Source organism: Filicampus tigris, chromosome 7 (assembly GCF_054856515.1).
Source record: "Filicampus tigris isolate MCC_2025a chromosome 7, RoL_Ftig_1.0, whole genome shotgun sequence".
NCBI lineage: Eukaryota > Metazoa > Chordata > Actinopteri > Syngnathiformes > Syngnathidae > Filicampus > Filicampus tigris.
The window spans coordinates 1,674,117-1,702,046 of NC_141223.1; the positions used below are offsets into that span (position 1 = coordinate 1,674,117).

General features: G+C 44.4%; 1 protein-coding gene across 1 annotated transcript; it reads left to right on the forward strand.

The window, feature by feature from the left end:
* Positions 1-27,264, forward strand: synrg (synergin, gamma). Its single transcript, XM_086035438.1, is given in 25 exon segments — positions 1-86; positions 1,689-1,729; positions 3,019-3,200; positions 3,426-3,553; positions 4,637-4,742; positions 4,820-4,931; positions 5,965-6,115; positions 6,117-6,340; positions 7,188-7,469; positions 8,633-8,713; positions 9,066-9,262; positions 9,487-9,726; positions 10,369-10,508; positions 11,575-11,681; positions 11,768-11,830; positions 13,542-14,426; positions 18,098-18,583; positions 21,203-21,375; positions 21,461-21,514; positions 22,356-22,452; positions 22,531-22,679; positions 23,757-23,867; positions 23,950-23,988; positions 25,571-25,603; positions 26,774-27,264. Coding segments are annotated over 25 exon segments (4,248 nt in total). The 5' UTR covers positions 1-51; the 3' UTR covers positions 26,906-27,264.
* Positions 27,265-27,930: the final 666 nt, after the last annotated feature.

Below are 27,930 nucleotides of genomic sequence, written 5' to 3' on the forward strand. Positions count from 1 at the left end.
TCTATTGTCTTGAATGACGTCATCACTAGACTGGCGACTGCCCTTCTCAAGATGGCGCTGCGGCCGGGATCATCTGGAGGCGGCAGGTACTCGAGCGCCTTTACAATCCTCTCTATCTCCATTTTGACTTTTTTTCGACATTTATCCACCACCTACACAGGCTTTGGCCTCCAAGCGGTCACCGTGGTGGCTTTAAAGGGACGTCGTCACCGGTTGGTTTGGTGGTCGAAGCCGGCTGACGAGATGGCTGGCTGCCATAGCTAACGTTAGCAGCTGGGTCCTGTCACAGGAGGATTTTAACACTACAGTCAAGTCAGACTGACGCCTCATATTGTTATTGTTATTGTTTTTTTCGTAACAATAATACAGATCGAGCCAGCTTTCATGTGTAGTTAGTTATGACGTTTAAGACGGTGATGATGTCGTCCTAGTAACGCTAAAATGTACATGTACTGGCCCATAACTGGTTGCTCAAATACAAACACGCCAATTCTGTACCGTAATATTGAAAAGAAAATGTCCTTTAAATTTAAAACAACAACCCAAAATAGGAATTAAGTAAAATGTCACTTCCGTTTTGGAGTAAAAAAAAGACCCCGGTAAAACTGAAACAGGAAGCAGGAGGTGTTTTAGGAACACTTTTAAATATAAACACAGAATAGAACAGTAGTGAACAAAAATGATCAAAAGAGACGATTTCCACCCGATATCTATCAAGACTACTATTAAGGTATCAATATTTGCGCAGCGTTACCTGTATAAGGCTCTTATTCTGAAAGACGAAGCACACTACTTCCGGTGATGGATTACTGCGAAGTTTGAACTGATTACCATCATATAATAACGCATTGCATTTGACAATGATACAACGGAAAGCATGCTAAAATCACACTTTCAGCCAACCTGCTACACTGTAGGTCCTGACCAACGGGGATTTTTTTTTAGGTTGATGTTGTTTCCACAGAAAAGAAATGCCTTGAAATAACAGTACAGTAGTTGTGAATTGCAACAAAATTCTGTAAATAAAATTGAATAAAAAAAAACTTGCATACAATATTATAGAGAAGTCTGTGAACCAACGTCAGTCAGCATCCTCACAATATTTTGCGTTACGTCCCAGCGAGCAGCTAGCCGGACGTGCAAACTATTTATTCATTTTCATGTATTTTTCATGCCGTGAGCCTGAGCCGCGTAAATAATGAATGACTGGATGACACTGATACAGCACAGGTGACATACAAGCCCAGCCAGTGTGGGTGGAAAGATCATGGATGCAATTACATTGCGTGTGTTCGCCTGGTGACGACTTTATCATCAAAGCCCACCAAGGTTTATTTTGAGACCAAACGTTGAGACCAGCTGGGTGAGACCATCCTCCTCCACGCCTAGCTGCTGAAAATCAGACGAGATGAAGATGTACGTCAGTGGCAAAGAACGGTTGGATTCCACTTGACGAGTAGAAACATACATAGTAGGGAATGAGTTCATGTAGAAGTAAACTGTATCGTTCCAAAATAGGGTCATTTCTAAGAAACCCCACCACACACACGGACAACTTGGCTAATGCCAAGCTTTGGGATTGTAGCTAATACCAGCATCTGTTGAGCCATGAAATGCCACATGGACTGAGGAAATCCAGTTGAAAACATGTGCGTCTCATAACCTGTTTTGTTTTTCTCCTCCTTTAGTTTCATGTATCCCGTTGGAGGGAGTTTGGGACCGCCGCAAGGTGAGTCACAATAGAAGCGATCAAGCTTTTATTGCTTTCTTTCAAAATTCTTCATTGACGTTGTGGTTCCCAGAATGCAATGCATAGTGCATGACATTTAATTAATGAAGTTATAAGCACATTAATCCTTGTCATACGTGTGTTTGTATGACCAGTAGTTGAATGTGTCACTTTAACACATTTATCTTTGATTTATGTTGCACTATGCATTTTTTCTTTTTTCAATTTGTTCTAAACAAGCTGCGACTTTAGGTTGTGTGTAAAATAGTGACAACCAAGTCAATTCTTTGCACTACTTGCATTGCTCATCCAAGCATTGCTTGTAAAAATCAAGATTTGCTTTGTTTTGAATGATAGAGATTTACACTTAATAAATAATGCTAAAAATGTTACTTGTGTGAAACTGCTGCAAGTGGTTAGAGTACAATGATGATCATTTTTGCCGATTTTTGAACACGTTACGGCTCAAACCAATAACTGAATCATAATTAATTGAATTTTGTGGATTTTCTTCTCTGTGAATTTGCAATAATGTCGTGTTTTTGAATAAAGGGATGGAAATTAAAACGTCTTTTTATTTTTTATTTTATCTGATTCATTGGCAAAATAATCAACAGATGAATCAATTATTAAAATAATTATTAATTGCAGCCCAAAGATTTGAAAGGATTAGCGGGCAAGGTCAGAATTTATGAACAAACTTTGCATACTGTTTGACACTGACAACATGGCAGTGAAGAGAGAGGAGATTACAAATACTGTAAATATGATCGGTCCTCTTCCGTTAATAACAATAAATACCATCTTGCACAATGGACACAATAACTGGATATTATCCGCAGTCATGCCTGCAAAGATTGTGTTCCCCCCCCCTTGTAAAATGTTGGAATCACATGGTGGCTCCAGAAGGCGCCGGCTGTCATTTAACTCAACGGCTGCTCTGACAAACATTGCGGATGATCCCTTTTTTTTTTCTTTTTTTTCCCCTTGCCTCTCGTTTTGCTCCAAGCTGTCGAAAACCAGATTGACTTCTTGCTGGTCTCGTGTCTTTCCCCAGCTGCTCGACAAACCGAATCACAAATTCATCAACTACGTTTCTATCCGCTTTTCCCTCCCGTTTGTTTCAGTGGTGGCAAAGTACAATTACTTTGTTACTGTAAATTGATCAAGTCGTTTTTTTTTTGTTTTTTTTTCTCCAAGTGCTTTTCCCACCTTTGGCGTGTTTCGGATTAGACAGCCCTTTAAATATACAGCAACATGTCATTTTTTGCTGTTTGTTTTTTGTGCAGGCTTGGTGCCCATACAGCAGCAGCAGCAGCAGCAGCAGCAGCAACAACAACATCCGCAGCCGCCGCAGCAACAGCAGCAGCCGCAGGGCTTCCCAATGGTTCAGGTCATGCAGCCAAATATGCAAAGCATGATGGGAATGAACTTTGGGGGACAGATGCCTCCAGGAGCCATGCCCATGCAGGTGCGTTGTGGATACAGTCACTCATTATTACAGGTGGCGGGTGGTTGGGGTGCGGGGGGTAGGGGGGGGGGCTGCACCGGGTGAATAACATTTCCGTTCATTTCAATGAGGAAAGATGATTTGCGGTTTTGCGTTTCAAGCGTGCTCGCGGAAGGAATTAAACGTGCATCTCGAGGCACCACTTCAGTTAGCAGGTAGCATAAAAGGCGTGCTTGTATTTCACAGGCTGGGATGGCGATGGGGATGCAGACCCCCGGGATGCCGTTTTTGGGCCAGCCCCAGTTTATGGCCATGAGACCTGCGGGCCCACAGTATAGCGCCGACATGCAGAAGCAAATGGCCGAGGAGCACCAGTAAGAAACACGCACCTGCTCTTTCTCTTCATGCAAGCTTACATACTGTTCCTTTTCCATGCGCGCATAGAATGTTCTGGGGCAAATTATGAACTGCGCATCTTTTTATGTCTTACTGACTTGTGCTTACGCCACACTTGTTTGATAGGAATTTGTTAAGTTGTCGTAGTGAGTGATGAAAAGACTGCAAGTCAAAACCTTTTTCTTGAGTTAACTTTTTGAATTAAAGTGGATGAATAAAATATCTTTCGTATGAATTCATGGCCTAATATATAAGACCAAATCATTTATGTACAAAACATCTGATATTTTTTATTTTATTGTACAGTTTAATTTATTGCTTGTGCTGGTTAAAAAAAAATACATGGGAAGAGGAGCTTGGAAAAAATAAACACATGAAATCGCAATTGCAATATTGAGGCTAAAAAAAACCAAAACAGTTATCTGATTTGAAAAAAAAAAAAAAAAAGTTTGTTATAAACATGCTGCGACTGACACATTTGCTCAACACGCAGACTGGCTAATTGCTTAGCCAGTTAATAGCCAGCCAACTGTACACTCGCATTTGCTGACACCCATAGCACTCACCGGGCCAGGCACCCCCTTTTATCACTCTCAAGTGGACAAAATAATACCTGCATCTCACAAATCAACTTTTATCCGATTAATTGCTAGGATATTTGGTAGAAAAAATCATCGCTAGCTGCAGCCGGTGACCACCATTTAACATACACTGGTAAATCCAAAATCCATTTTTGTAAACAGCCTCAGTATACACAAATTTAGTAGCCCGTGTTCAAAGATGACGTTTTTCAATGTTTCAATTTTTGGGTGTAGTTTGGGTCGCTCAAGGAAAAGCCATCAAATTTTAGGATGAATGAATGACATTTAGGGTCTTTTTATTACTTTCAAATATCAAAACTGGTCAGATTTTACCGAAACAGTAGGTTAAGGGTTAAAGGAATCATAAAAACAAAGAAAGTAGTCTGCTTTCCACTCGATTCAACAAGAACATCTTTGATCTATTTATAGAATGGCATCCTCAAGGGCGTCTGCATTCCAATTCCGTTTAATTGTTTGTAGGAAGCGTCTGGAGCAGCAGCAGAAGATGCTGGAGGAGGACAGGAAACGGCGGCAGTTCGAGGAGCAGAAGCAAAAACTGCGGCTGCTCAGCAGCGTCAAACCCAAGGTCAGGAACATTGTCGCTGGCCCGCTTTTGTTTCCAATCACTCGCTTACTTTTTTTTGGGGGGGGGGCGGTACTCAGATGGGGGAGAAGAGCCGGGACGACGCCCTGGAGGCGATAAAGGGGAACCTGGACGGTTTCAGCAGGGACGCCAAGATGCACCCCGCGCCGGCATCGCAGAGCAAAAAGACAGGTACGCTTTTTCACGTTCGTCACCTGACTCGAGCACGAGTCGGCAAACTTGTGCTCCAGGGCCACATTTCATTTGTAAAATAAACACATGGATCAGATCACTTGTAAAAAAATAAATCAAAAAAAGTAAAAATTAAAATATGGATGCAGAACGGTTTAACGATAAAAGTACTAATTCTCATTTATACATTTGTATTACAGTGATCCTCCACCTTTTCGTGGTTCACCATTCACATGCTTACATTTTTTACACATTTTTTTTGCTCTATCTGTAATGCCCTTATATGCCACAAAGGTGCTTGCTGATAGGAAAGTAGTACTTATTAGGGCTCAACCAATCAATCGGCTGATATTAGATTATTTAAAAACGGTGAAAATCTGCCATTTTTTTAACACAGTAACACATTACAATATAAGATAAAGATAATGACATTCAAACACCCCTTTGAATAAAAAAAATGCCCTGATTTTTTTTTGGGGGGGGGGGTCTCTGTTAAAAAGATAAACAAATACAGAAGGACAAAATTTTGTAGAACAGTCATATGCACTGTCTGAAATTAATATCTTTATTGTTGTAAGCATTAAGGGACCAAAAAAAGAATTAATTCATAAGTTATTTGATTCATATATATATATATATATATTTTCATAGTTAAGTTAATTACAGCAAAAATGTCCAATTGAAAACTGGTATTTTTTTTCTATATTAATCTTATTATAGGTAACCCAAGATACAAAAATGAACAAATCAAATGAAATGAGCCAACTTTGGTCAAAAGAAAACAAATGCCTAAATGAATGCAACAAATAAAATGCAAACAATGAAAATGCTTGGTGACCCCGATTAACGAATGGAGCGGTCTGCTTGTGTCCCGCGAGCCGTACTTTGCCCGCCCATGTAGTAGAATCTACGACCGCGCCCCCTTCTGGGAGGAAGAACTCCATTCTACCGTTGGAGCCTGACTTCTTCACTTGGATTGTGTGCGTGTGCGTGTGCGTCGTGTTCCATCATCACCATTTGTTCATTCTTGCAGACTCGGCTTCATCATCATCATCATCATCGTCGTCATCCCACTCGTCCGTCGCCACTCCCTCCCTCCCCCCGCCTTTGTCCCAGCAGGACAATGATGAATTTAGTGACTTTCAAGGGCCCAGCTCTTCCTCCGTCTCCTCCTCCTCCTCCTCCCCCCCCCTCCTCTTCCTCCGCGGCCTCCGTCACGATGGGCTCCCTCACGACCGTTTTGCCCGAGGAGGACGATGAGTTTAGTGACTTTGTTCAGGGTCCCGTCGGTTCGGCACACTCGCGCCTTCCCTCTCAAGTGCGCCCTTCCCTCCCTTCCTCTGTGTCCGTTCCCGCTGCCGCTCCTCCTCACTCTGTCGTCGGCAGCAGCTCGCAAACTTCGTTTCAAGGTAATTCTTTCTTTTGCTCATCTTCCATCCGCCCATAAATTCACGTGGGATGCGTACAAGGTTTTTGGATGTGTAGTACAGAGAAAGCAAGGGCGGCCTACATTTGACATTGAAAAACGGACATTCGGGGAGTTAAAATGTGCATGCAAATTTTCCTAAATAGTTTTTCAATCATGAACACATTTTTTTTTTTCATGTTTTAGTTTATTACTTACCATGAATTATAGTGAATTCACTTTTTTTTTATGGCTAGCCTAGTAGTATCGTTACCTAGCCCTTATTTTGTATTTGAGGGTTTTACGAAAACAAGAAAAAAAATGCTTGAAAAAAAACTAGCACACTCTTACAAATGTCCATGTCAAATCTAATTATTATCCCAACGTTATCAATTAAAAACACCGCTATGCTTGCAAAAAAAAAAAAAATGTAAGCAAGCGCACCCTTATAATATAATCATTCTTTGACTATATGAGAAATCATTTATTCAGGAAAAAAGTTTTTAGTAAGCTCATTGTAAATTTTGGGGTTATTGTGACAGCAAGTTAAAATGAACTTTGGCTCCTCTGCTAATTAAGCAAACAAAATGTAGTGAGCGAGTGAAGCCCCGCCCCCGACGAGTCGGACGGGAGCCGACTAAGTACGGCAAGAGACGGCGGCTAAAATCATCATTCGAAACATTTCCGATTTTCTCCCGTTTGTTTACGAGCGGCGCGATCCAACATCGCGTGATCGTTTGCCACCTGGAAGTGCGTGCGTTGAAACATTCCAAGCAGCCGTCGGTCCCGTTTGAATCGGAGGCAGCCTGGCTGATGAGAAACACGCTTGCTTCCCCGTCCGCCCCCTCTAGGCCCGTCCCTGGAAGAGAAGCTTTTCTCCTCTTGCGACCTGACGGCCGGCAAGACGGCGCGCTTGAACTTCAAGCCCAGGCGGACTTTGACGGAAATGAGTCCCAGGGCTCGCGTTTCTGCCCAGTTTCAGAGCAGCAGTAAGGCCAGGAACTGGCTCACGTCCTCCGGGGACTTGAGTCTCCAGTCGGCCTTCGTCACGGAAAGGCGGGCCGAGGCCCCGGCCCCGGCGCCGGCGCCCGCCGAGGCCCCGCCGGCTGCCCAAGCCTCCCCCCCGAGCAGCGGTGAGAGACGTTCCGTTGCGTACGAGACCTCCGCAGCAGCTTCTGCCGCTAAAAGCGCAGCTCAGCTTCCTGCCTTCTTCCTCTACGCCATCGGCGGCTTTCGTGGCGCCATTTGCTGGCATTCGAATCGCATCAAGGCAAGCTGACGACTTGAACAACTGTGATCACTGTCAAGCGGGGCTTTCCGATATCTGGATTTCAAACTTTTCTCCCTTTTCTGCTACACTTACGTGCGTTTGCGGGTTTTCTGCGTCCAATGCGTCTTTTGAGCTCCTGCTGCTTCATGCCGCCTGCTTTGGTCTAACATGGATGCGCCTTAACTTTTTACTGTTTTTTTTTTTAATGGTTTGTGTTGCCAATGCAAGCGTTGAGGCTCTTCATAGAGATTCCAGCATTTAAATGAGCAATGATGTGCAATTTTGTTGTTTGACCATTATTAAAGGGGAAGTCAAGATACTCTAAACATTTTTTTTTCATCAATGTCTTCTATGCAGGCCCACTAGTTGAAAGAAGGCATTCTGATTAATATTGCGTTTGTAGAGTAAGGGTTCATCCACCCGTCTTTAGCCATCTCTGGGGGCGGCCATTTTGTCAAATCATGGCTCAGCTTCACAAAACAGGTGAGCTGTGATTGGTCGTTACCTGAGCCCTGCGCATCTGTGATGTCATTTTCAGTCGACAGGAGTGACAAAATGGCCGCCCCCCCAGAGATGGCTAAAAACGGATGCGTTTTGCTGCTTAACTCATATTCCACAAACTTCATAATAATCAGAATGCCATGTTTCAACTCGTGGGCCTATATAGAACATATTCTTTAAAAAAATGTTTGGGTTGAAAAAAAGAAAAAAAAAAAGTCAGCCTAGCGATGGCTTCTACAATAATCTGAAAAACTTGTAAATTAATCTACTATTGAATTTACTTCGCTAAAACCATGAAGGAGGTCAGTACAGTCAAATGTTGAATCCCTGGTTGTGGCTCACAGCATAATTCCTTTAGTGTGTGTGTTACATCTTGCACTGAGCTTTCCAGAAACAATTTTTGTGGAATTTTGGTTCCCAGCAGAGGCTGTGCTGCCAAGAGACTTGGCAGCTGGCAACTCGTATTCCCCGACAGAGCAGCTACTACAGCAAATGATTGTGTGTGTGTGTGTTTAATTACCGCAGGCGGCGTCGGCGTATATCCACAACAAGAACACATCCAGTCCATCCCGCCAGCTTGGCTTTACAACGACAGCCTCATCCCAGGTAATCTTTGCATTTTGCATGTGTTGCAACGCTGGATTTTGTTTGGTGGAATCTCCACGGTGATGTTCACACATTCAAAGGCATTCTGTTAGCTTGCGTGTCAAATTGAAACATTCCAAAGTGACAGAAAGAAATCAAGAGCTAATATCAGCCAATTCAATTGACCTGCCGATTTATCAGTCGGGCCCTCGGAGGTTCTATTGATAGTGATCACGTCTTGCTTTATCACCAAGACCTAGTAATGGAGTTCAATGTCTTTTTTTTTTTTTTTTGTCTTTTTTGATTCTGATACTTTTTGATAAAGGATAAAATTGACTCAAGAACATTTTTTTTTTCTTCATCTTGCCCTCAGAAATGTTCAAGAAGGTTCTGGAGTTCAGTATGACTCCGGCTGGGATCGACACCGCCAAGCTGTACCCGCTACTCATGTCGTCGGGTCTCCCCCGGGAGGCTTTGGGCCAAATATGGGCGTCCGCCAACCGCACAACACCTGGCATGCTGACAAAGGAGGAGCTCTACACGGTGCTGGCGCTGATCGGTGTGGCGCAGGTAAAAAAAATAAAATAAAAAAAAAATCATGTGTTTACTTCAATTGAATGGCAGGCCATGTGTCTTTTATTATTACATGTACTATATGTTGTTTGCGGTAACATTAAATAGAAAGGAAATCGAGGACGTGGTGGGCGGGACCAGCGATCAGATTGGTTGAATTGCGACATTGACGTTTACAAAAGAAAACAAGAACGCCAAGAGAATATTTGTGTGTGTCTCAGAGCGGGCTGCCTGCGATGAACGTGGAAATCCTGGGTCAGTTCCCGTCTCCGCCGGTGCCCAACCTGCCGGCCCTCGCTATGGCCTTAGCCCCCGTCATGCCCCAGCACCAGCAAGCCATGATGAGCCACCCGCCAGTGTCCATGCCCATGGCCACCCCGCCGCCGACTGGCATGCCCCCCATGACGGGGGCACCGGCTCCAGCGCCCGCCAACTTTGTTGCTAGTTTCCCTCCTGTTCAGGTAACACTTGATCCACTGTCACCAAATGACTTTTTCCATGTACTCTAGTCTAGTACTAGTTTTTTGGGGGGTTTTTTTTGCTTTGAGTTACAAGCAAAAATCTGACTTAAGAGAGAGCTTTTTCTTGCTCTAAGAAAGTGAGCGTTGGGAAGAACCAGATGACGTCTGTCCTGCCCTCCCTGAGTGTGCAACGTGCAGTTTGGCAGATAGCGAACAGGCCTTCAAAAAAGGCACCGAGTGTGCTTGCTTCAAGCTGCTTATTGTCACATCAGTTGAAATTTCCTGTAACTCTGAACAGAAAACTGAGCAAATTACACTGTATTTGTCTTGTGAAATTTGCTAGCTCAGCGCTGACACAAAATGCTCAAGAAACAATTACAACTAATTGAATTAAGCATTTTATTATGTTGCGACTGTGTTGAGGTAAAGCACTGTTTGACATGTTGAAAAACATGTAAATTAGTCACACTGGTACGTAACAGATGCAAAAATCCAGACAGGACACTTTTTTTGGGGGGCAAAAATAGATGATTAATTTGACACTTGACGTATCCAGAGATGTAACTATTTGCATACAAGCCATTCAAAAGGCACTTTGCCATCGTTCGTGTCCTGTACCGTTTCGTCCACCCACACCTTAAGGCGACCAAAGTGGAAGACGACGACTTCCAGGACTTCCAGGAGGCGCCCAAGGCCGGAACCGGCGACCAGGCGTTCACGGACTTCCAGGGGGAATCCGGCGCAAAGTTCCCCTCCGGCACGGCGGCGCAGCATCAAAACAGGTAACGCCTTCGTATTTGGCGCCAGTGCTTCCTCATTCAAGCGTTGTCGTCCTGCATATTGTGCTCACTTCAGTGTCAGATCGTCAGTGATCGCGTCTGTGATCGTTTGTGATCGTTTGGCCGAAGCCCCTCAGCATAGCAATGAGTTGGGCTCAGCGCCTAATGAATTGGTTGCAGCGGGCGCTGGATAAGTTCATTTCTCCGTATGGCTTCACCGGCCCAAACGGAAAGGCAATTATACATCAAGAGATGAAGATGAGGCGGAGCTGAATTAGCCGGCATCAGAGCGCTGTGAAGGCCCCGATACACCAAACCGGCGTCGGAGGTCGTGAAGCGTCGTGGCGCCTTTTAAGCGCCGTCTGATTGGTGTAGTGGCCACCGTCGTAGTGTCGTAAGCCGTCTGTAAGCGTCTTGGGGGCGTTTATGTTTGTTGACTCGGCGTCGCCAGTCGTGACTCCGATTGGCTGTTAGCTAGCAAATCAGCGCTCGCAGCACCAACGGGATGTGACAAATGCGTCTGTCACTGTTGACATTTTGGTCTATCAGGGCCTTTAACTTCCCCTCACATTTGGAAGGACGGCGGAGACGTTTGAGCAATGACGCAAAGACTGACATTGTAGTTTAATAAAGAGCGCTTAGACAAACAAAAAAGCTTGTTTGAACGAGGCAACAATTATACATTTGTCATCAAAAAGTGACTCGGTGTGAAGCCCTTTTCACACTGCACTTATCAGTCCAACTCGTTCCTTTTTGTATGTGGTTAGCGCTGAAAGACAAAGCAAAATGTTGACATTTCAGCTTCAAAATAATATCTTTCTGCTCAAGAACCTCTATAGCGAATTCAGAGATTTGCTTGTAAAAATGCTCGGCATGTTTAAAAGATAGTTGCTGGGAACGTATGCAACGACTGAGAACTTTACTGGAAATGTTCACCACTTTGCAACCTTAATTCCGGCATACTTACCCTAAAATCCTTCCATAAAACTTTCTCTTCAGCCCATAGAGGCGTATTCATGCGACGGTCTCGTACCTTTGATAAGCCCAACGCCCGCCTCGTGTCTTGCAGCGCACCCGCCATGTTGACTCCCCTGTCCGGCGCCTCTTCTGACAAGTACGCCGTCTTCAAGCAGCTATCCGTGGATCAGCCCTCCCAAGTCACGCTCCCTACCTCAGGTACAAGAGTTACGTCTACGTTAGCATTTGTTAGATGCTTTTATAATTTCACCCTTATGTTATTCTCCCCCCCCCCCCCCATTTAGATGGAGGAGACAAATACAGTGTGTTTAGACACTTAGAAAATCCCACTGACAAGAAACCACTAGGTAAGATTTCGCCTCTCCATTTATTGCATATTCTCACCAGGCAAGGTGTTGTTCAACTTTTTACATCATGTTCAACCTCAGAAATGGTACTTTTCCAAGTAGCGCCATCATGACCGACATTCAATGACACGACCTTGTATTTTAACTCACTCACTGCCATTGACGTATTTATTTGTCTTTTCACAGTCCAGCCATTCAATCCCAGGAAGTTATTTATTTATTTTCAGATTTTTTTTCAAACGTTAGGGTAAAAGAGGCTCTGATAATGTCTGGCAGTGAATGAGTTAAAGTAGCAACTCAAAGATATTGAGTAGTGGGCAAAGCATGGCACCGATTGCCCGGAGTGAGTGCGCCCTGCGTCACGAAGCAAAAATCACGGACTCACAAGTGGAGATTCGCTATTAGCTTGCTATACTGCAATTCACTTGTTACGCAATACTTTTTTTATTTTTGTTTTTACACCTTCAATGTTGATCCCAATTCTTTTTCACCTCCCTGTTTCATTAGAACAGTTTCCAATGGGGACCCGTTTTACAAATCCAGTAAGTCATGTTGTTAGTCTGCAGTGTGCCGAGAGTCCGCCTTCCACTTGATGCAACGTTGGATGAAGTGCCGCTCGTTTGTGAAGTGCATTTCGAGTGTTTCTGCTTCACACGCGACTGTAGACAGTCTTCTCTGGACAATCGCTGACGACATCCTCACCCATGTGATGTGACGGATTCGTTTTGATTTTTTTGGGAAGTAACTACTGTCAGTGGCAGACATTTTGAAATGATTTCGGTTTTCCTCAGATCCTTCCTCAGAAGTATTTTTCCAATGTGTGCGGCTGATTTTTTTTTTTTTTTTTTGGCTCGGTAAAACAAAAACACAAAACAGAAAATAAGACATTTGACTTAATAATGAACATCCAATTCATGTTCATGTTTAGATTATCAACAGTTTTTACTGAAATATAGACTGTGAATAGCCGCAAACGATATTTTCTTGTCGTGAAATGTTTGGGGCGAAGAGACGTCAGAACCGCAGTTGTGATTTTGACGGCTAAAACGGCACGCTTGAGTCGGCCTGTTTTCTTCAAAATTGTTCCGTGGAAATGCAACTGTGTAAGGCTGACAGCATCAAAGACACTTTTTCCCAATGAAACTGCCTTTGAAAAGTTCTCCCACAGCTCTTTCCAGCCTATATTGGGCACTCGCGTAGCAGCTAGCTACTAGCCATTAGCCGCTAACGATGTTAACAGCCACCATGTTATGCAATGTCAGCCTAATTGATTAGGGTTTTTTTGGGGGGGTGTTTTAGCGTCCTTAATTAGCGATTGAACTTGATTTGACGACGATGTAAACTGGAGACCAAAGACAAGTCAAGTCAGCCGCCAAAATAAAAGCGTCCCAAGGCACTGGTGTCCATGTGTTATTTGGCAAGATTTTCTTTTGAAGGAGGCCTTCTGGCATGTTAGCATCATAGAACGGCGTGAACAATTGTTGCTGCGGCTGGCTTGACCGTCTTCCTGACCATGCGCGCCAAATCAACAGGTACCAAAGGCAGAAAAAAATTCCTCTGAGCATTTTTAGGGGGAATCGAAGTACTCAAATGACTCGAGGACTCGTTTTGCCCCAAGCGTGCAGTGTGCTCATCTCTTTTGCGTTGTAAGTTAGCGGTGGATGCTGTCAGTCTGTACGCTACAGTTTGATGTTTGTGTTTTGATTCTCAGGTGAGGCATTTGCCGATTTCAAGTCTGTCCGAACTGACGACGGCTTCACAGACTTCAAAACCGCCGACAGCGTCTCACCACTAGAGCCTTCGGAGCAGGCCAAGATCTTCCAGCCCGCCTTCCCTTCTGCTTTCGCCAACTCTCAGCAGCAGCCGCCGCCAGCCGCTTCAATTCCTCAAGCCAAAAACCCTCTCAACATGGCCGACCTGGATCTTTTCTCCTCAATCGCTCCCTCCGTTCTGCCTGCCACCGACACGCAAACTGGCACATTACCTCCTTCTCTGGTGGTCCCGCCGGGCGGCGCCAAGCCCGACGGCTTTGGCCAATTTGCCCTATTTGGCTCTTCTCCCTCAGACGCCGCTCGAGCGCCGGCGCCGGCGCAGGACGACTTTGCCGACTTCATGGCGTTCGGGAGTTCCGGCGGGGAGCCCAAAAGCGAGAGCAGCGCGGCGCCGGGCGGCCAGACCTCCGAGACCTCCTCTCAGCAGAGCTCGGACAAGTACGACGCGTTCAAGCAGCTGTCCTTGGACGCCGGCGGCGGCGGCGGCCTGGCCTACGACGACGCCGCCGCTGCCGCCAAGGACAGCGGCGACGACTTCGCCGACTTCCAGTCGTCCAAATTCTGCACGGCGCTGGGCGCCTCGGAAAAGACGCCGGCGGACAAGGTGTCGGCCTTCAAGCAGGGCAAGGAGGACTGCGCCTCGGTCAAGTCGCTGGACCTCCCGTCCATCGGGGGCAGCAGCGCCGGGAAGGACGACTCTGAGGACGCGCTGTCGGTGCAGCTGGACATGAAGCTCACCGATGTGGGCGGGGACTTGAAGCACGTGATGTCCGACAGCTCGCTGGATCTGACGGGGCTCTCGTCCCACCAGCCGCCCGCCACAGGTGAGGAACTAGTGCGCTTGCTCTGGTGAGGGGCCCTCCCACCCACGCACACGCGCAAACACACACACAATGTTCAAACACTATCTAGTTAACATATCAAAATGGATGTTAGGCATCATCCTCCATTCCAACTTTTAGCATTCATCTCATTCATTTATTTATTTATATGTTTTTTGTTTATTTATTTAAATCCTTTTAGTTTTAGTCGTTGTTGCGCCATTGCTGTCCACTTTGTTCTCACTCTCTTGCCGTGATAATTTGCTAATTCTTAATGTCCACTTGAAGGAGGGATTTGCTGTTTTAAAACCGCATGCAAGATTTGAAGTGGCACTTCACTCATCTCAGTCTCACACCTTCTGCCTCTGATAGGTTGTTCTTCCTCGGGCGCAGTGGTTTCTAGAAAAAAAAATCTGCAAACGCTCCCTTTAAGTGTCGCTGAGGTGATTTATCATTTATATTTACAATGCAGTTTTCAGGGGCCGAGCTCTGATATGTAAAGCAAAAATGTCTTAATGTCCACCCAAAACGGTTTGTAATTTCATATGGATAGCACAAGATGGTGGCAAAGCATTTTTTTTTCATGAGACAAGGCTGACATGGACTCGGTAAAGCTGCTTCCCTTGACTTCAACAGCCTTGCCGCCAATATTGCACAAGATGGCGCCAAAGTAACATTCTCACATTAGACATGGCTTTGGCCTTTTAGCACAAAAGCTGGTAACAGAGAATAGGAAACCCCCCCCAAAATATCGGAAAATATGCAAATTTACGATTGCTTAAACGATAATATAATAATCATTATTTGGCTTTATTAGCGTTGTCTGTCTCTTTTGGTCAGACTGTAGTAATAAGTCGGTTTGATTGTCACGGGACTTACTTCAAACATCGGTGACGGGGACATAAGATGGGGAAAAAAAAGGTAGCGTAAAAGAGTTCCCACTAGCACATGATACGCCCGCTGTTGACGGTTGCGCTTGTTTTTGCCCGTGCTGCCCTTGAGCAAATCAGGCCAGTTTCATCTTGCTGCATTTTGTTAACATCACACATTCACCCATTGATTCAGCCATTCATTTAGCGCATTCCTCAGTCATTTTTTTTTTCCCATTCTCGAGGCGATTTAATCCAGTTGTGCATCGTCATTGCCTTATAAATGAAGACACGTCGGACATCAAGAAGCCGTAAGACAACTCCAACTAAGCTCTCGTCCTTCTCTACTGTCTCCTTTCAAGTCTATTTTTATCTAATACTGTTTTTGGAGCGCCACCGAGCATCTTATGTTGTTCAGACCAATTTGACGCGCCGCCCGATTCCGAACGAGACGTACTCTTAAAGAGACAGTATTCCTTTTGTCAAATGACTTTCCGGTACGGTGCACAGAAGGAAACTGTTATTGTATTTATTTTTTGGGGGGGGGGGGGGTGTTGAATTGTCACGTCCGCTTCGACGGCATGTTCCTCGGTTGTTAATACCCATCACGCCCTGCTGCTTCATGCTGCCTTTTTTCAATTTGTGAAATTGACAAGTACGCAGACCATCCCAGATGCCATTTTATGTGTTAGGGAGACAAATGTACTGGATTTTACGATTGTATTTTGAGGCCCGAGATTCTCAATTTATTTTCACATTCAGACACAAGTGTGTGTGTGTGCGTGTGTGTGTGCGTGCGTGTGCGTGTGCGCGCGTGGGACATGCGGTCGATTCGAAGAGCTTCCATTTGCTGACGCTGGAGTAGCAGTCCTAAGACTACTCGTTGAAACCGTCACTAAAGCAAGAGGGAAAAGGATACTGTCTCTTTAAAAAAATCTTTTTGGATGTGATTAAAGTCCTTTTTGCGGGTTGCCAGAGATGTTTGGCTGCTTTACAACCCTTTGAGTGCTTGATGACGTGACATCATTGTTGAAAAGCATAGAAAATGACCAATTTATAGCCTCTGTATTGCAATTTTTTTTTTTTTTTGTCTTTCGAGTTCTCAAAGGGTTTACGTAGTGTTTGCTCCTTTTTTTTCCCCCCAAAACAAAAACGTGTTGCTTTCCAAGCTGGTAGCCGAATGGGGTCCTCTTCCTCCTCCTCCTCCGAATGACTGATTTGAGTCTGTGAATGTGCCTTCTCACTCTGGTTTTTGTGCTTTTCTTTCTCTTTGGTGTCACTTTTTTCTTTTCTGCCCTTTGGCACCTGACTCTGCATGCCCTTGTATAACGCGCGGCAAATCTCAAGTCTAGTTTTACGCTGTTAGTTTGCCGAAAGCTCTTCTTGTAACGATAGACCTCTATTCTACTTTGTGACCTTTTCTGGCTCTCTTCTCTCATGTTGTGGTAATAAATATTCCTCTTGGTATGGCTCAAAAATGGGTGCCGTCTTATTTTTCTTCTTCTCTTCTTCCTTTAAATGTTTCACATACAGCTCTAGATGCTTGTCAATTTCACAAATTGCTTCTTTTGGGCTGCATTGGGACACTACAGAAAAGTGGGCGGCATTTAAAGGTGCTGCTGTTTTGTTTGTGTGTTTATGTGTTTATAAGAAAGCTTTTATTTGTACATTTTGTAATGTGTTTTTATACCTAATATATTTTAGGTTTTTCACAATGACTAATTATTTGATTTAGTTAACATGTAATGTGTAATTGCATGTTTGTGTTAGAATAATGAATGAAAAACACTAATCCTGCTATCAATACAAACCATTGTTTGAAACCCTAACTATGGATTCAAACCCTAACACTTGTTGGAAATCCTAAACTAGGCTGTAAATCCTAATATGAACGACAGATGGACAGATTTTTTTTTCTGGGCCGTAATAGTCAAGGAGGCCGATATTTGGAGCTATTGGCGTAAAAAAAAAAAAAAAAAAAAAGTCTTTAGGAGAAAAAAAAAAATGCCTTTAGGAGAATTTTTTTTTTTTTTTAAATAACCACATGCTGTTCTTTCCAGTGCAAAGGGCTGTCTTGCATAAAAAATCTACCATTCAAGGACGGCACAAAACTGCCGAACAAGAAACCAACATTAAGTGCAAGAATTTTTTATTTTTTTTACATGTTTTCACAAAAATCAACTCACTCCAAATTGTGGTAATGTTGAGGCACTTCGTTTGTCCTGCATATCATTCCAAATACACCAAAAATATTAGGCCTGCTCATGTTGGAACATGTTGTCAGTGTCAGCGCAACTAAGGCATACCGGCCATCTAGTGGTGAATGCTGATATTACAACTTAAAACTGCAGTCGACCCTTATATTTGTAATTCAACAATCATGGATTGGCATATTTGCAGATTCCTTCTCTTTTTTGGGGGGGGTCAATCTATTTTTCACATTTGAGATTTTTCCAGTTTTTTTACGCAACTTTTACCTTTCCATGTCCCTCTGTTTTTCGTGGAAATCTATATTGAGTGTTTATCAGTGCTATTTGAGGGGTTTGTATAATAATAAAAAAGAATAATACCCCCCCCCCCCCCCAAAAAAAAAAAAAAACATCTATTGTGCAGTGGGCGTGTTCACTGAATCAAGGGGCCACTCCGAGTGTGGTCAACTGTCAAAGAGCCGTTTCTCATTAGAACAGAAGAGTGACGACTTGAACACACGACAGCGTTCGATAAGACGGGAATGTCCGTCGACGGTCTTCAGTTTTGTCGCGGTGGCATCACGGAAGCACTGGCATGTCTGTGTTGTCATTGCAGAGGCAGACGACACGAAATTTGACCCGTTCGGGACGTCGGGCCTCAGCAGCCTGGCCAATTACGACTGGTCGGACCGGGAGGAGTGCGTGGCTGGCGAGCTCCAGAAGGCGCAGGGCCACGGGGGCGCCGCCCCTCCGCCCTTCACGCCCGCTCCAAAAGCCCAAGTCAAGTCGCAAAGCGGCTCTGCCGCCTCGCCCGCTCCGAGCGCCGAGGGTGACAAATTCAAAGCCTCGGCCCGCTTGGCCGGCGGAGACCAAGACGACTTCGGGGACTTTGCCGGCACCGCTTGCGAGAAGGCCGACCCGCCCGCCGAGGCCGACTCGGGGGCCGACCCGAGCGAGACCTCGGACGACTTTGGCGCCTTCCAGGGAGACAAGCCAAAGTTTGGCAAGTCCGACTTCCTCAAGGCAAGCGCTCAGCCCAAAGTCAAATCCAGCGAAGAGATGATCAAGAACGAGCTGGCCACATTTGACTTGTCTGTCCAAGGTGAGTGAGTGCTTCTTTTTTTTGGTAGCACAACCTTATCAGTGATCAAAAACCCAGTTCAATTTCCAACTAGGAAATCGTCAGCCCCTGCGTCATATATTGCCTTTTTCCTTTTTTTTTTTTTTTCTTCCCCCTTAAATAGGAAGTCAAGCCAAACATATTTTTTCGAGAATATGTTCCCAGCAGGCCCACTAGTTGAAACACGGCATTCTGATTAATTTTGCACTCGTAGGATAAACGTTAAGCTGCAAAATGCACTCATTTGTAGCCATCCGTGGGGTCGGCCATTTTGTCACTTCTGTCGACTAAAAATGAGACCAATCACGGCTGACCTGTTTTCTGAATATGAGCCGTGATTGGTCGTTGTCAGCAGTTGTGATGTCATTTTCAGTTGACAGAAGTGACAAAATGGCCGCCTCCAGAGATGGCTAAAAACGAGGGCATTTTGCTGCTTAATTTATATTCCACAAACGCAAAATGAATCAGAATGCCGTGTTCCAACTAGTGGGCCTGCTGGGAACATTCTTGAAAAAAACGTGTTTGTGTTGACTTCCCCTTTAAACCTCTGATCAGTCCACCTTTGCTAAAATCATCTTCATCCTTAGCTCAACACATCTTCAGAATGAGGTTCAGTTTTTCGTGTTTTCTGAAAAAAATCACATAGGCCATTATTTTAAGATGATAGGATGGCAAATTTTGGAAATATTCAGAGTTGGAAACTATGGGAATTAACTGGGATAATTCAAGCCCAAATAGAAACATTTTATTTAGTCTCAAGTGTAAAACCATGAAAAATAGATACATTTTTCTAGCCCACATGCAAGGGTGATACAGTGTCTTTATTTTTTAAATTTTTATTTTTAGCTTCACTCAAGCAGCATTATCTCCAAAACTTGCTTTTCCCTCAAAAATTCTGCTAGATTTACCCTCCTCACCTACAGGTCCCCCTTGATGAAGTGACATTTTGTTCAGGAAATGAAGCAAGAAAACCTTTTGGGTTCTATCTGGCCATGCACCTCCAAACTTTGCACAGTCACACATTTTGGGACCAATCCCAGATTATTTTGGATCCCTTCATATCGGGCCAGTCTCTGCCTGATTGCGAAAGCGCTACTCGGCCATCCCTACTTGAAAGCACCCTGGCCCCCCCCCCCCCCCCCCCTTTTTTCCAAACATGCTGCAAATGTCGATCCGACGGTACATTAGGGCGCAGTTAAGCTGCCAGACGTTAGATGGCAGTGTTGAGACGACAGCTTTCACGGCACGGAGGAATGCGCTGACGGATCAGCAGCGGCCGGCGCCATGATCAATCCGCTTTGTTTCCTCTTTGAGGATGCTGTGGTGCGCTGTGAATAATTGATTCACGTCTCCCGCGGTGTCATATAAGCTCATTTGCTCAAGATTGAGCTCCCGCTGATGAATTTCATTTGCCTTTGCGCTCAGTGCAAGCGCCACGCGATCGTAGGCCGGCCGAAGCACGTCTTCGCCGGTCGGATGAACTGAGCCCGGCCAACCCGCTCACGTGCCTCACCGGGCATATTTTGCTTTCTTGTGCTGGCCTGCTAATGAATTATTCAGAACGACTAATGATGTAATTATTGTTTGTCCCAAATTGTCGAGTCATTCCGCTCTTGTTCAGGCGGGATGATGAGCGACAACAAAATGCGATGGCGCCTTGACTTCTGTGTTTCATTTGTTCCGTGAACATGCCGGTCACTGCAATCGCGTTGGATTGCAAAGCGGCCATCGCGCCCCCAAAAGTATTTGTTTGACAAGAAAAAAAGCACTGCACGGTATTGTACAACTATTTTCATAATATATTCAACAGATTCATATGCTCATTGTTTTTTTTTTAAATTCATGAATATGATTCAAAAATATTTTAATTTCCATCCCCTTATTCAAAAACAGGACATTATTTCAAATAGACAGTGAAGTGCAGTAAACGCACAAACAGAAATTGATTGCAAATCAGTTGCTGGTCAGGCTGGACTGAATAGCCGGAAAATATTATTATTATTATTAATATTATTATGATTTATAATATTGGTTTAAAATATGTGAACATTTTTCAAATTTTTGCCTTTTTTTTTTTTTTTTTTTACACATGAACACATCACAACATAAAACAAAGATAATGCTATTCAAACAGTTGCCCCGCCCCCCCCCAAAAAATTTTTTAAACACTTTTGCTGATTTTTCTCGCTGTTGTGAAATGAAACGAGTATAAAGAGAAAGTATTGTAAAACGTTCAAATATTCTGCCTGTAATTTAAGTCTTTATTGTCGCAACCATTAAGGAACCAAAAATAAGTTATTTTATTCATTATATACATATTTTAACTAATCAGCCGATTGATCGGTTGTTTCAATTTTATTCATTCGTTGTATCAGCTTAGGCCTTAAAAAAAAAAAAAACTGTTTCGGGCCCTAGTTACCGGTTTTGGTTTGTAACATATCAGAAAATTGTCCCGAATGTGCATCGTCGTTTGCCAAAATCTTATTTTGTCCCCTTTTTGCTCGCAACACAAAGCCACCAAATCAGCCAAGTCAAGTTGGTGTCCAGCATGTGTTTGAACGCGATGAAAAGCTGTCCCCCGACCCCCCGTGACCCCTTCAGGCTCCCACAAGCGCAGTCACAGCCTGGGAGAGAAGGAGATGGGCCGCCTGCCCGCGTCGCCGGCGCCCGAGCAGCCCGATCCGCGATTCCGCGACCGGTCCAGCACCCTGAGCGACAAGCCCAGCTTGCCCGTCATCCGGGACAAGTACAAGGATCTGACGGGGGAGGTGGAGGTGAAGCGCACGGCCAGCGTTGGCGCCGGCAGATCGCAGCTCTTTTCAAAAATACTTTGCCTTAACACCTCTGTGTTTGCGGCAGGAGAGCGAGCGCTATGCGTACGAGTGGCAGAGGTGTTTGGAAAGCGCTCTTGAGGTTTGTACTTATCATTTTATTCCCTTAAAACGGAAGTCAACCCAAACATATTTTTGTCAACAATATGTTCCCAGCAGGCCCACTAGTTGAAACACGGCATTCGGATTCATTTTTGCCTTTGTGGAATAGAAGTTAAGTAGCAAAATGCACTTGTTTTTAGCCATCTCCGGGGGCGGCCATTTTGTCTTCTGTCGACCGAAAATGACATCGCATCTGCTTATTAACACTTTGGCTTGCAGTCTTTTAAGCGTTCACAAGTGTTGCCTCAACACAAGTAAATAAATAATAGATTTTAAAATAATAGAAATAATAAAGCTCATAAATAAGTTTGCAACAACAATACAAACAAATGTGTGGCTTCATCACTTCCACATTTCATGTTACAATGATTTGTAAACATATGGACTGCGCTTCTTAAGCATTGAGATTTTGAAGACATAATATAAAAAAGATATAAAATATACATATAGTATATAAAAGAAATAGAGACCAAAGCTGACCAAATTGAAGCGGGTTTTTTTTTTGTTCGTTTTTTTGCATTCTACTTCATTGCGATGTCGGTTTGAATTTGCTTAATTGAGCTGTGTGAAAACATTGACTGCACTGGATTCAAAACAAGTTCATTTAATGCGGCGATTCTTTCACATACCACTAGAGGGAGTCCACCAGTTTTACATTTAAAGAATTACTGCTTTGGATACAGCAAATGGTTGGCAAAGTACAAATGCATTTTTCAACCTTTGAAGTAATAAACTTTTTTTTGATTGATTTTTTTTTTTTTTTCACTGATTTGTCAAAATGTAATGTGAGGTAACCGCATGGCCTATGGTCCCGCCTCAAGGTCATCACCAAGGCCAACAACACGCTGAACGGCATCAGCAGCTCCTCCGTGTGCACTGAGGTCATCCAGTCCGCTCAGGGGATGGAGTATCTGCTGGGTAAGCGCGCACGCGCGCGCACGCACGCGCGCTTTCGCACCTCGCAACCTGTATGCTAATGAGGCGTGCACGCGGCAGGCGTGGTGGAAGTGTACCGCGTGGCCAGGCGGGTGGAGCTGGGCGTCAAGGCGACGGCCGTGTGCTCGGAGAAGCTGCAGCAGCTGCTGAAGGACGTCAGCCGCGTGTGGAACAACCTGACCAGCTTCATGTCGCTGGCCAAGCTGGCGGTGAGACGCGCACGCGATATCATACGCAATAGTAGAGATAGACCGATATTGGGTTTTTTTCAGGGCCACTACCGATGCCCATTATTAATAGCTGAGCGGGCAAAAATACAAAATGTCTTTAAGCGTGTTTATTAAACAGCTTTTCATATTTGCAACACATTAAATGTTTTTAGCCTTTTATCTTGGGAAATAGACATTTTTGTTTTCAAATTCTTGGAAAATTCTACGATTCAACTTCAACAAATAAATAAGCTCCTTAAAGTTTTCTACGTTGGAGTTTTCCAAAATGTCACTATGCTGAAATGTTTCACGTAAGCTTTGAAAAAAAATAATATAGAGAAATCATAATTTCCTGAGGTTTACCCAATTTTAATGTGATCTGTTACCGGACGGCAAATTTAAAAAAAAACCAAAAGACAGATGCCGATATTTGGCGTTTTGTCCAACGATAATCGGTTCTTTCAAATTTGAATTGAATCCCGATGATCGGTCTATCCCTGCGCAATAGCGTGACGTCAAATGTACTTCAGGCTAGTTGCCGAACTCTTCAGAGGCTTTCGTGAAGGGACGCTTACACGCTAATGACAGGGTGGACAGTCATTTCAGGGACACACGCACAAATGTGTGGACGCACTGTCGTTAGCCGAAAAAAATCATTGACATCTAATGGGCGATGGGTGGGGGGGGGGGCGAAAAAGTGTGAAATAAAAGTTTGCTATCATCGCGACTTGACGCTCGCACGTGCGGCTCGTTCCCGTCTGCCCGACTGACACACGACTGCGCCTGAAACGCTCGCGGCTGCCGATAACGTGACGGAAAGTTAGCGAATGCTAACTGCCATCGATCCCAGCCCGTTGCCGCTCAATGTCGAACCTTTTGGCCGACCTTTCAAGACGCGCAGAGCGATTTTCACCAGGAAAAAAAAAAGTTGTCGTTTTTTCCCGTGTTTTCCGTTCTTTCGTCACCATCTTGAGAACTTGGGTTGGCAGTTGCACTGGAATGGCTTTTTTTTTTTTACATGGCGTTGGCAAAAAAAGTCATTTTTCCCCGAGCACATTTTTGCCGTGTCTTGTGCAGCCTGACGAGAGCTCGCTGGATTTCACCTCCTGCGTTCTGCGGCACGGCATCAAGAACGCCAAGGAGTTGGCGTGTGGCGTGTGCCTGCTCAACGTCGACTCTCGCAGCAAGGTTTGAACGCCCCACACACACACACACACACACACACACGCGTCTTGTGTGACGTTTCTGCGACTGTGGAACTTGTTTGCAGATGAAAGAAGCAAGCGCGCTTGGACGCCTTTTTAAACGAGTATGAGAAATGTCGCCGTACTTTTTGCTGTGGTGCCGCCAGGTGGGGGCCGAGCTGTTGGCCGGGCTGCTCCTCGCTTGTGGATGAGCGTGGGGCTAAAGTGGCACTGACGCAAATTCTCTCCAACAATTCCCCATTATGTGGCTCCGTTTAGTCGAGATCTGCCCCCTCAATAGTGCCCGATAAATCAATTAAAAAAAAAAAAAACATTTAGCCCCTGAAGCCAGTGCCACTTAGCAACATGAAATTTCATAGACATGTCTATCATGAGTAGACCCACAAAAAAAGCCAGTTTGACATAGCAACATGAAATTTGGTTGGAATGTTAATCATGAGTGGACTCACAAAAAAAGTCTCAAGAAGGCAGTCAACTTTGATGACTCTTTAATTTTAACTTTGATTTTATTTCATTTTTTTTTTTAACCAATTGACCTCGGCAACATGAAATTAGAGTAGACTTGTCTATCATGGGCAGACCCACCAAAAAGTCTCAAGGCCATACCGAATGAGACACAGGAAGTCTGCCATTTTGGGCTGGATTTGGCCATTTCCAGTTGTCCTTTCCAGACACATTCAGAAAATTGATTGCCTGAAGTCAGTTGACCTTGGAAACGCGACATTTGGTAGGCATGTCTATCATGAGTAGACCCACAAAAAAAAAAAAAAAACGTCTTAAAAAGCCATGTCTGTTACGACACACAAAGTCAGCCATTTTGCTCCAACGCAGCCATTTTCGGGTGGTTTGGGTCTTTTCCCCCGGGGGGGGGCCTTGATTTGGGTTCATTCAACTTGATGACTTTTCTGTTGAAATGTTTCGACTTCCTCTCTGCCGCAGTGTCGAAATGTCAGGTAAGGCCCGGGCTGCAGCAGTCGGACCAATCGAAAGCTTTGACGTGGCAATGCCTTAGTAACCGTTGCCACGTTAGCGATGGAGCAATTAGCGGTTGGCGGGGCGCTTTTAGCACACAATCAATGTGGCTCATTGTTGTCTGCTCACTCTGTACTCTTGAAAGGTGAGCGAGCGAGCGAGAGAGAGAGAGAGAGAAAGCACACTTGCCACTTTGGCTCCTTTGTGTGGATTCTTGAAGCTTTTCAAGACTGTTGTCATTTCACCGTTGTGTCAAATAGTGCAGGTCTCGCACCTTCTCTATTTCTTTGCCCGTTGGCCACTTTAGCTGCGCTAGTGTACATTAGTCCCCCAAACGTTGCCGCACTGGCAATTCGGGCAAAAGTTTGGAAAGATCCTGAAATGCGCGGCGGTGAACCTTCGCTATTTGCAGGAGGCCTTTTCCTCAATTCGGAATAATTGAGGCTAGGGCACGACCCATTTCAATATTTGGCAGAACAACATTCCGATAACCGATTACTTGGTCGATTCATAGCAAAAAAAAAAATGTGTATATATATATATATATATATATATGTAATATTAAATATATATATAATATTAAATATATATATATAAAGACGGGTTTTGCGCTTGTGCTGTGAGGCTCCATCTTGGTCTCTCGCTGTTTCCTCGATTTTCTCTTTTCTTCTCTTCTTCGAGTTCATGTGCCGACTGTGTTGTGATTTATTTCAGGCGTTGACTCCAGAAAGTGTTCGGAGGTCCACGGTAAATATTGACTCACATTCAACTACTTTGTCGTTTTGTAGGTTACAACCCCAATTTGAAACCCTATCCTTTCTTCCATACCCTATTGCGAAAGCCTCGCCCTTGTTTGAAACCCTACTCGAACCTCCAACCCAGGCCGTAATCCCAAACCTTGTCTTTAAACCCAAATTTGGAGCCCTAATCCTGGTTTTAAACTTTAATTTGAAACCCCAGCCCAGGCTTGAAACCCTATCTTTAAATCACAATGCTTGTTTGAAACCCTAACTGGAACCCCAAAATTCAAAACCCTCATTCGGGCTTAAACCCCCACACTGAAATCCTATCTTGAAACATGGAATCATTTTTCAGAATTCACAACCGCGGCGTTACATTTCTCCTTTTTTTCTTTTGTGACGCGATGAAAACTTGCACAACGAATGGATTCGTCTTCAGACACGGCGAAGCGGCATGTGACCCCGTTTTAGTCATCACAAGGCGTCTCGGTGTTTCCTGCAAGACAGCAGCTGCCGTGAAAACCTTAATCGATTCATCGAGTTGTTTTTTTTCGTCAGGCCAATTTTCAAAATGTCTTTTTAAGAAATAACAAGAGAGTTTCGTTTCCTTCGGATCTTTCGGAAGTGCCACCACGATGACGTGCGCGACGACGCTTCGCTGCCAAAGTCGCCGGCGTCTTGTTTGTGCGCTCAAAGAAAATTGCCACGACAAAGAAGCGCGAGTCGTTTGTTTTTACGCAGCCGACACACACGAGTGTGCTTGCGATGAAGCGCCTCCGCCGTTTACGCGACTTGAAATTCCAGTCAGGCAAGTGTGATCTCCACTCGAACAAGCGTTTTTTTTTTTTTTTTCTTTGCTAGGATGTCAATTTCTTCACTTTTCTCAGGTCAAAGTTGAGGTTGTAAGGCCGCGGTCTCGTTTATTCGTGATACCGTCACGGATTGAAGAAAAAAATGAATAAAATACGATTGGATATCAGGGTTGATAAAAAAGACGTGAAAATACGTCCTTGGCATCGAATGAGTTTTAACGTTCGTCATTTTGAGTCCCGCCACTTTTCTGTGCGCGGCCCTCCAACGAAAACGTTTGTTCACCCCCGCCGTGATCGCCGCCAAATGTTTCCAATGTTTGATGAGAACGTAAGGACGGCGTCCTCCTCTGGTCCGCCGTCTTCAGGCCTTCAACTCGGAGACGGACAACTTGAAGCTGGCGTACGGCGGCCACCAGTACCACGCCAGCTGCGCCAACTTCTGGATCAACTGCGTGGAGCCCAAACCGCCGGGACTCATCCTGCCCGACCTTCTCTGAAGCGCCAACGTTGACGTTTTGCTTTGTTATTTATTCCTTCATCGAGTCACGTCCACTGGCGGCCATTTTACTCTCACGACTGGATCCTGTTTCAAGCTTGAACTTATTCGTTGTCCGTTGGAATGTACCAAATTGGATGCTGACTTGAATGTGCGCTGATTGTTTTAAATGTCACTTTCCGTCTTTTTAATTCTTCTTGGCTGGAAGACGCCTGTTTTCTTATTTGATTTTGTTGTTTTTACTTGTGAATGTCTCCCTGACTATTTAACTGGTGTACATTTGAGCTAATCGCAGGCTGGGATTGATTTGGGGAATTTCTGTCTGTGCTATGATGTAAATAAACAAGTGCAGCGGTTTGACTTTTGTGTCATTTTTGTTGCGTGAACCTTTCCACATCTTTTTTTTTTTTTTTTTCTTTTCCCAGGATGCACTGCGGTGCAGTCAGTCTGATCCTAGGCTGTGTGTGTGTGTGTGTGTGCGCGCGTGTGAAAAGCAGCGTCGACGAGCTCGTCGACGGATGATCATTTGATAGCCTTGTGCTTGTATTCAAATGGAAATGCAGATGTGTTGATACTCATAGTAAAAGTGGAGTGGGCATCACGGTATACAGTAGTGAAAGTCTACACACCCCTGTTCAAATGCCAGTTTTTCGATCGTGGTGGTGACGATGATGAGAAATGATTTCAAAACCTATTCCACTGTTTGTGTGACCCCGTTACTTGTGCAACGCAAATGGGAAAAAAAAAAAAAATAAAATCTTTTCAAGAGGCCGGGTAAAGATGAAATATTGTGCTTGCAAAAGTGTGCACACCCCCATAAGCCCAAATAAAGTTCTGAAGTTCACGTGGGCTTTTCCTGACATTTTATTGCTTTCTAGCGGAAGGCTGAAGGACTCCAACTGACTGCTTTTTGGAACTGTTTGTACTCCACCGTAAAACCAAATGGTGTAGCATCATCCTTTTGGAGTTCAACCTTAGTTTCTTTGAAAAATAAAATCTACCGAACACGTAGGACAATATTATATT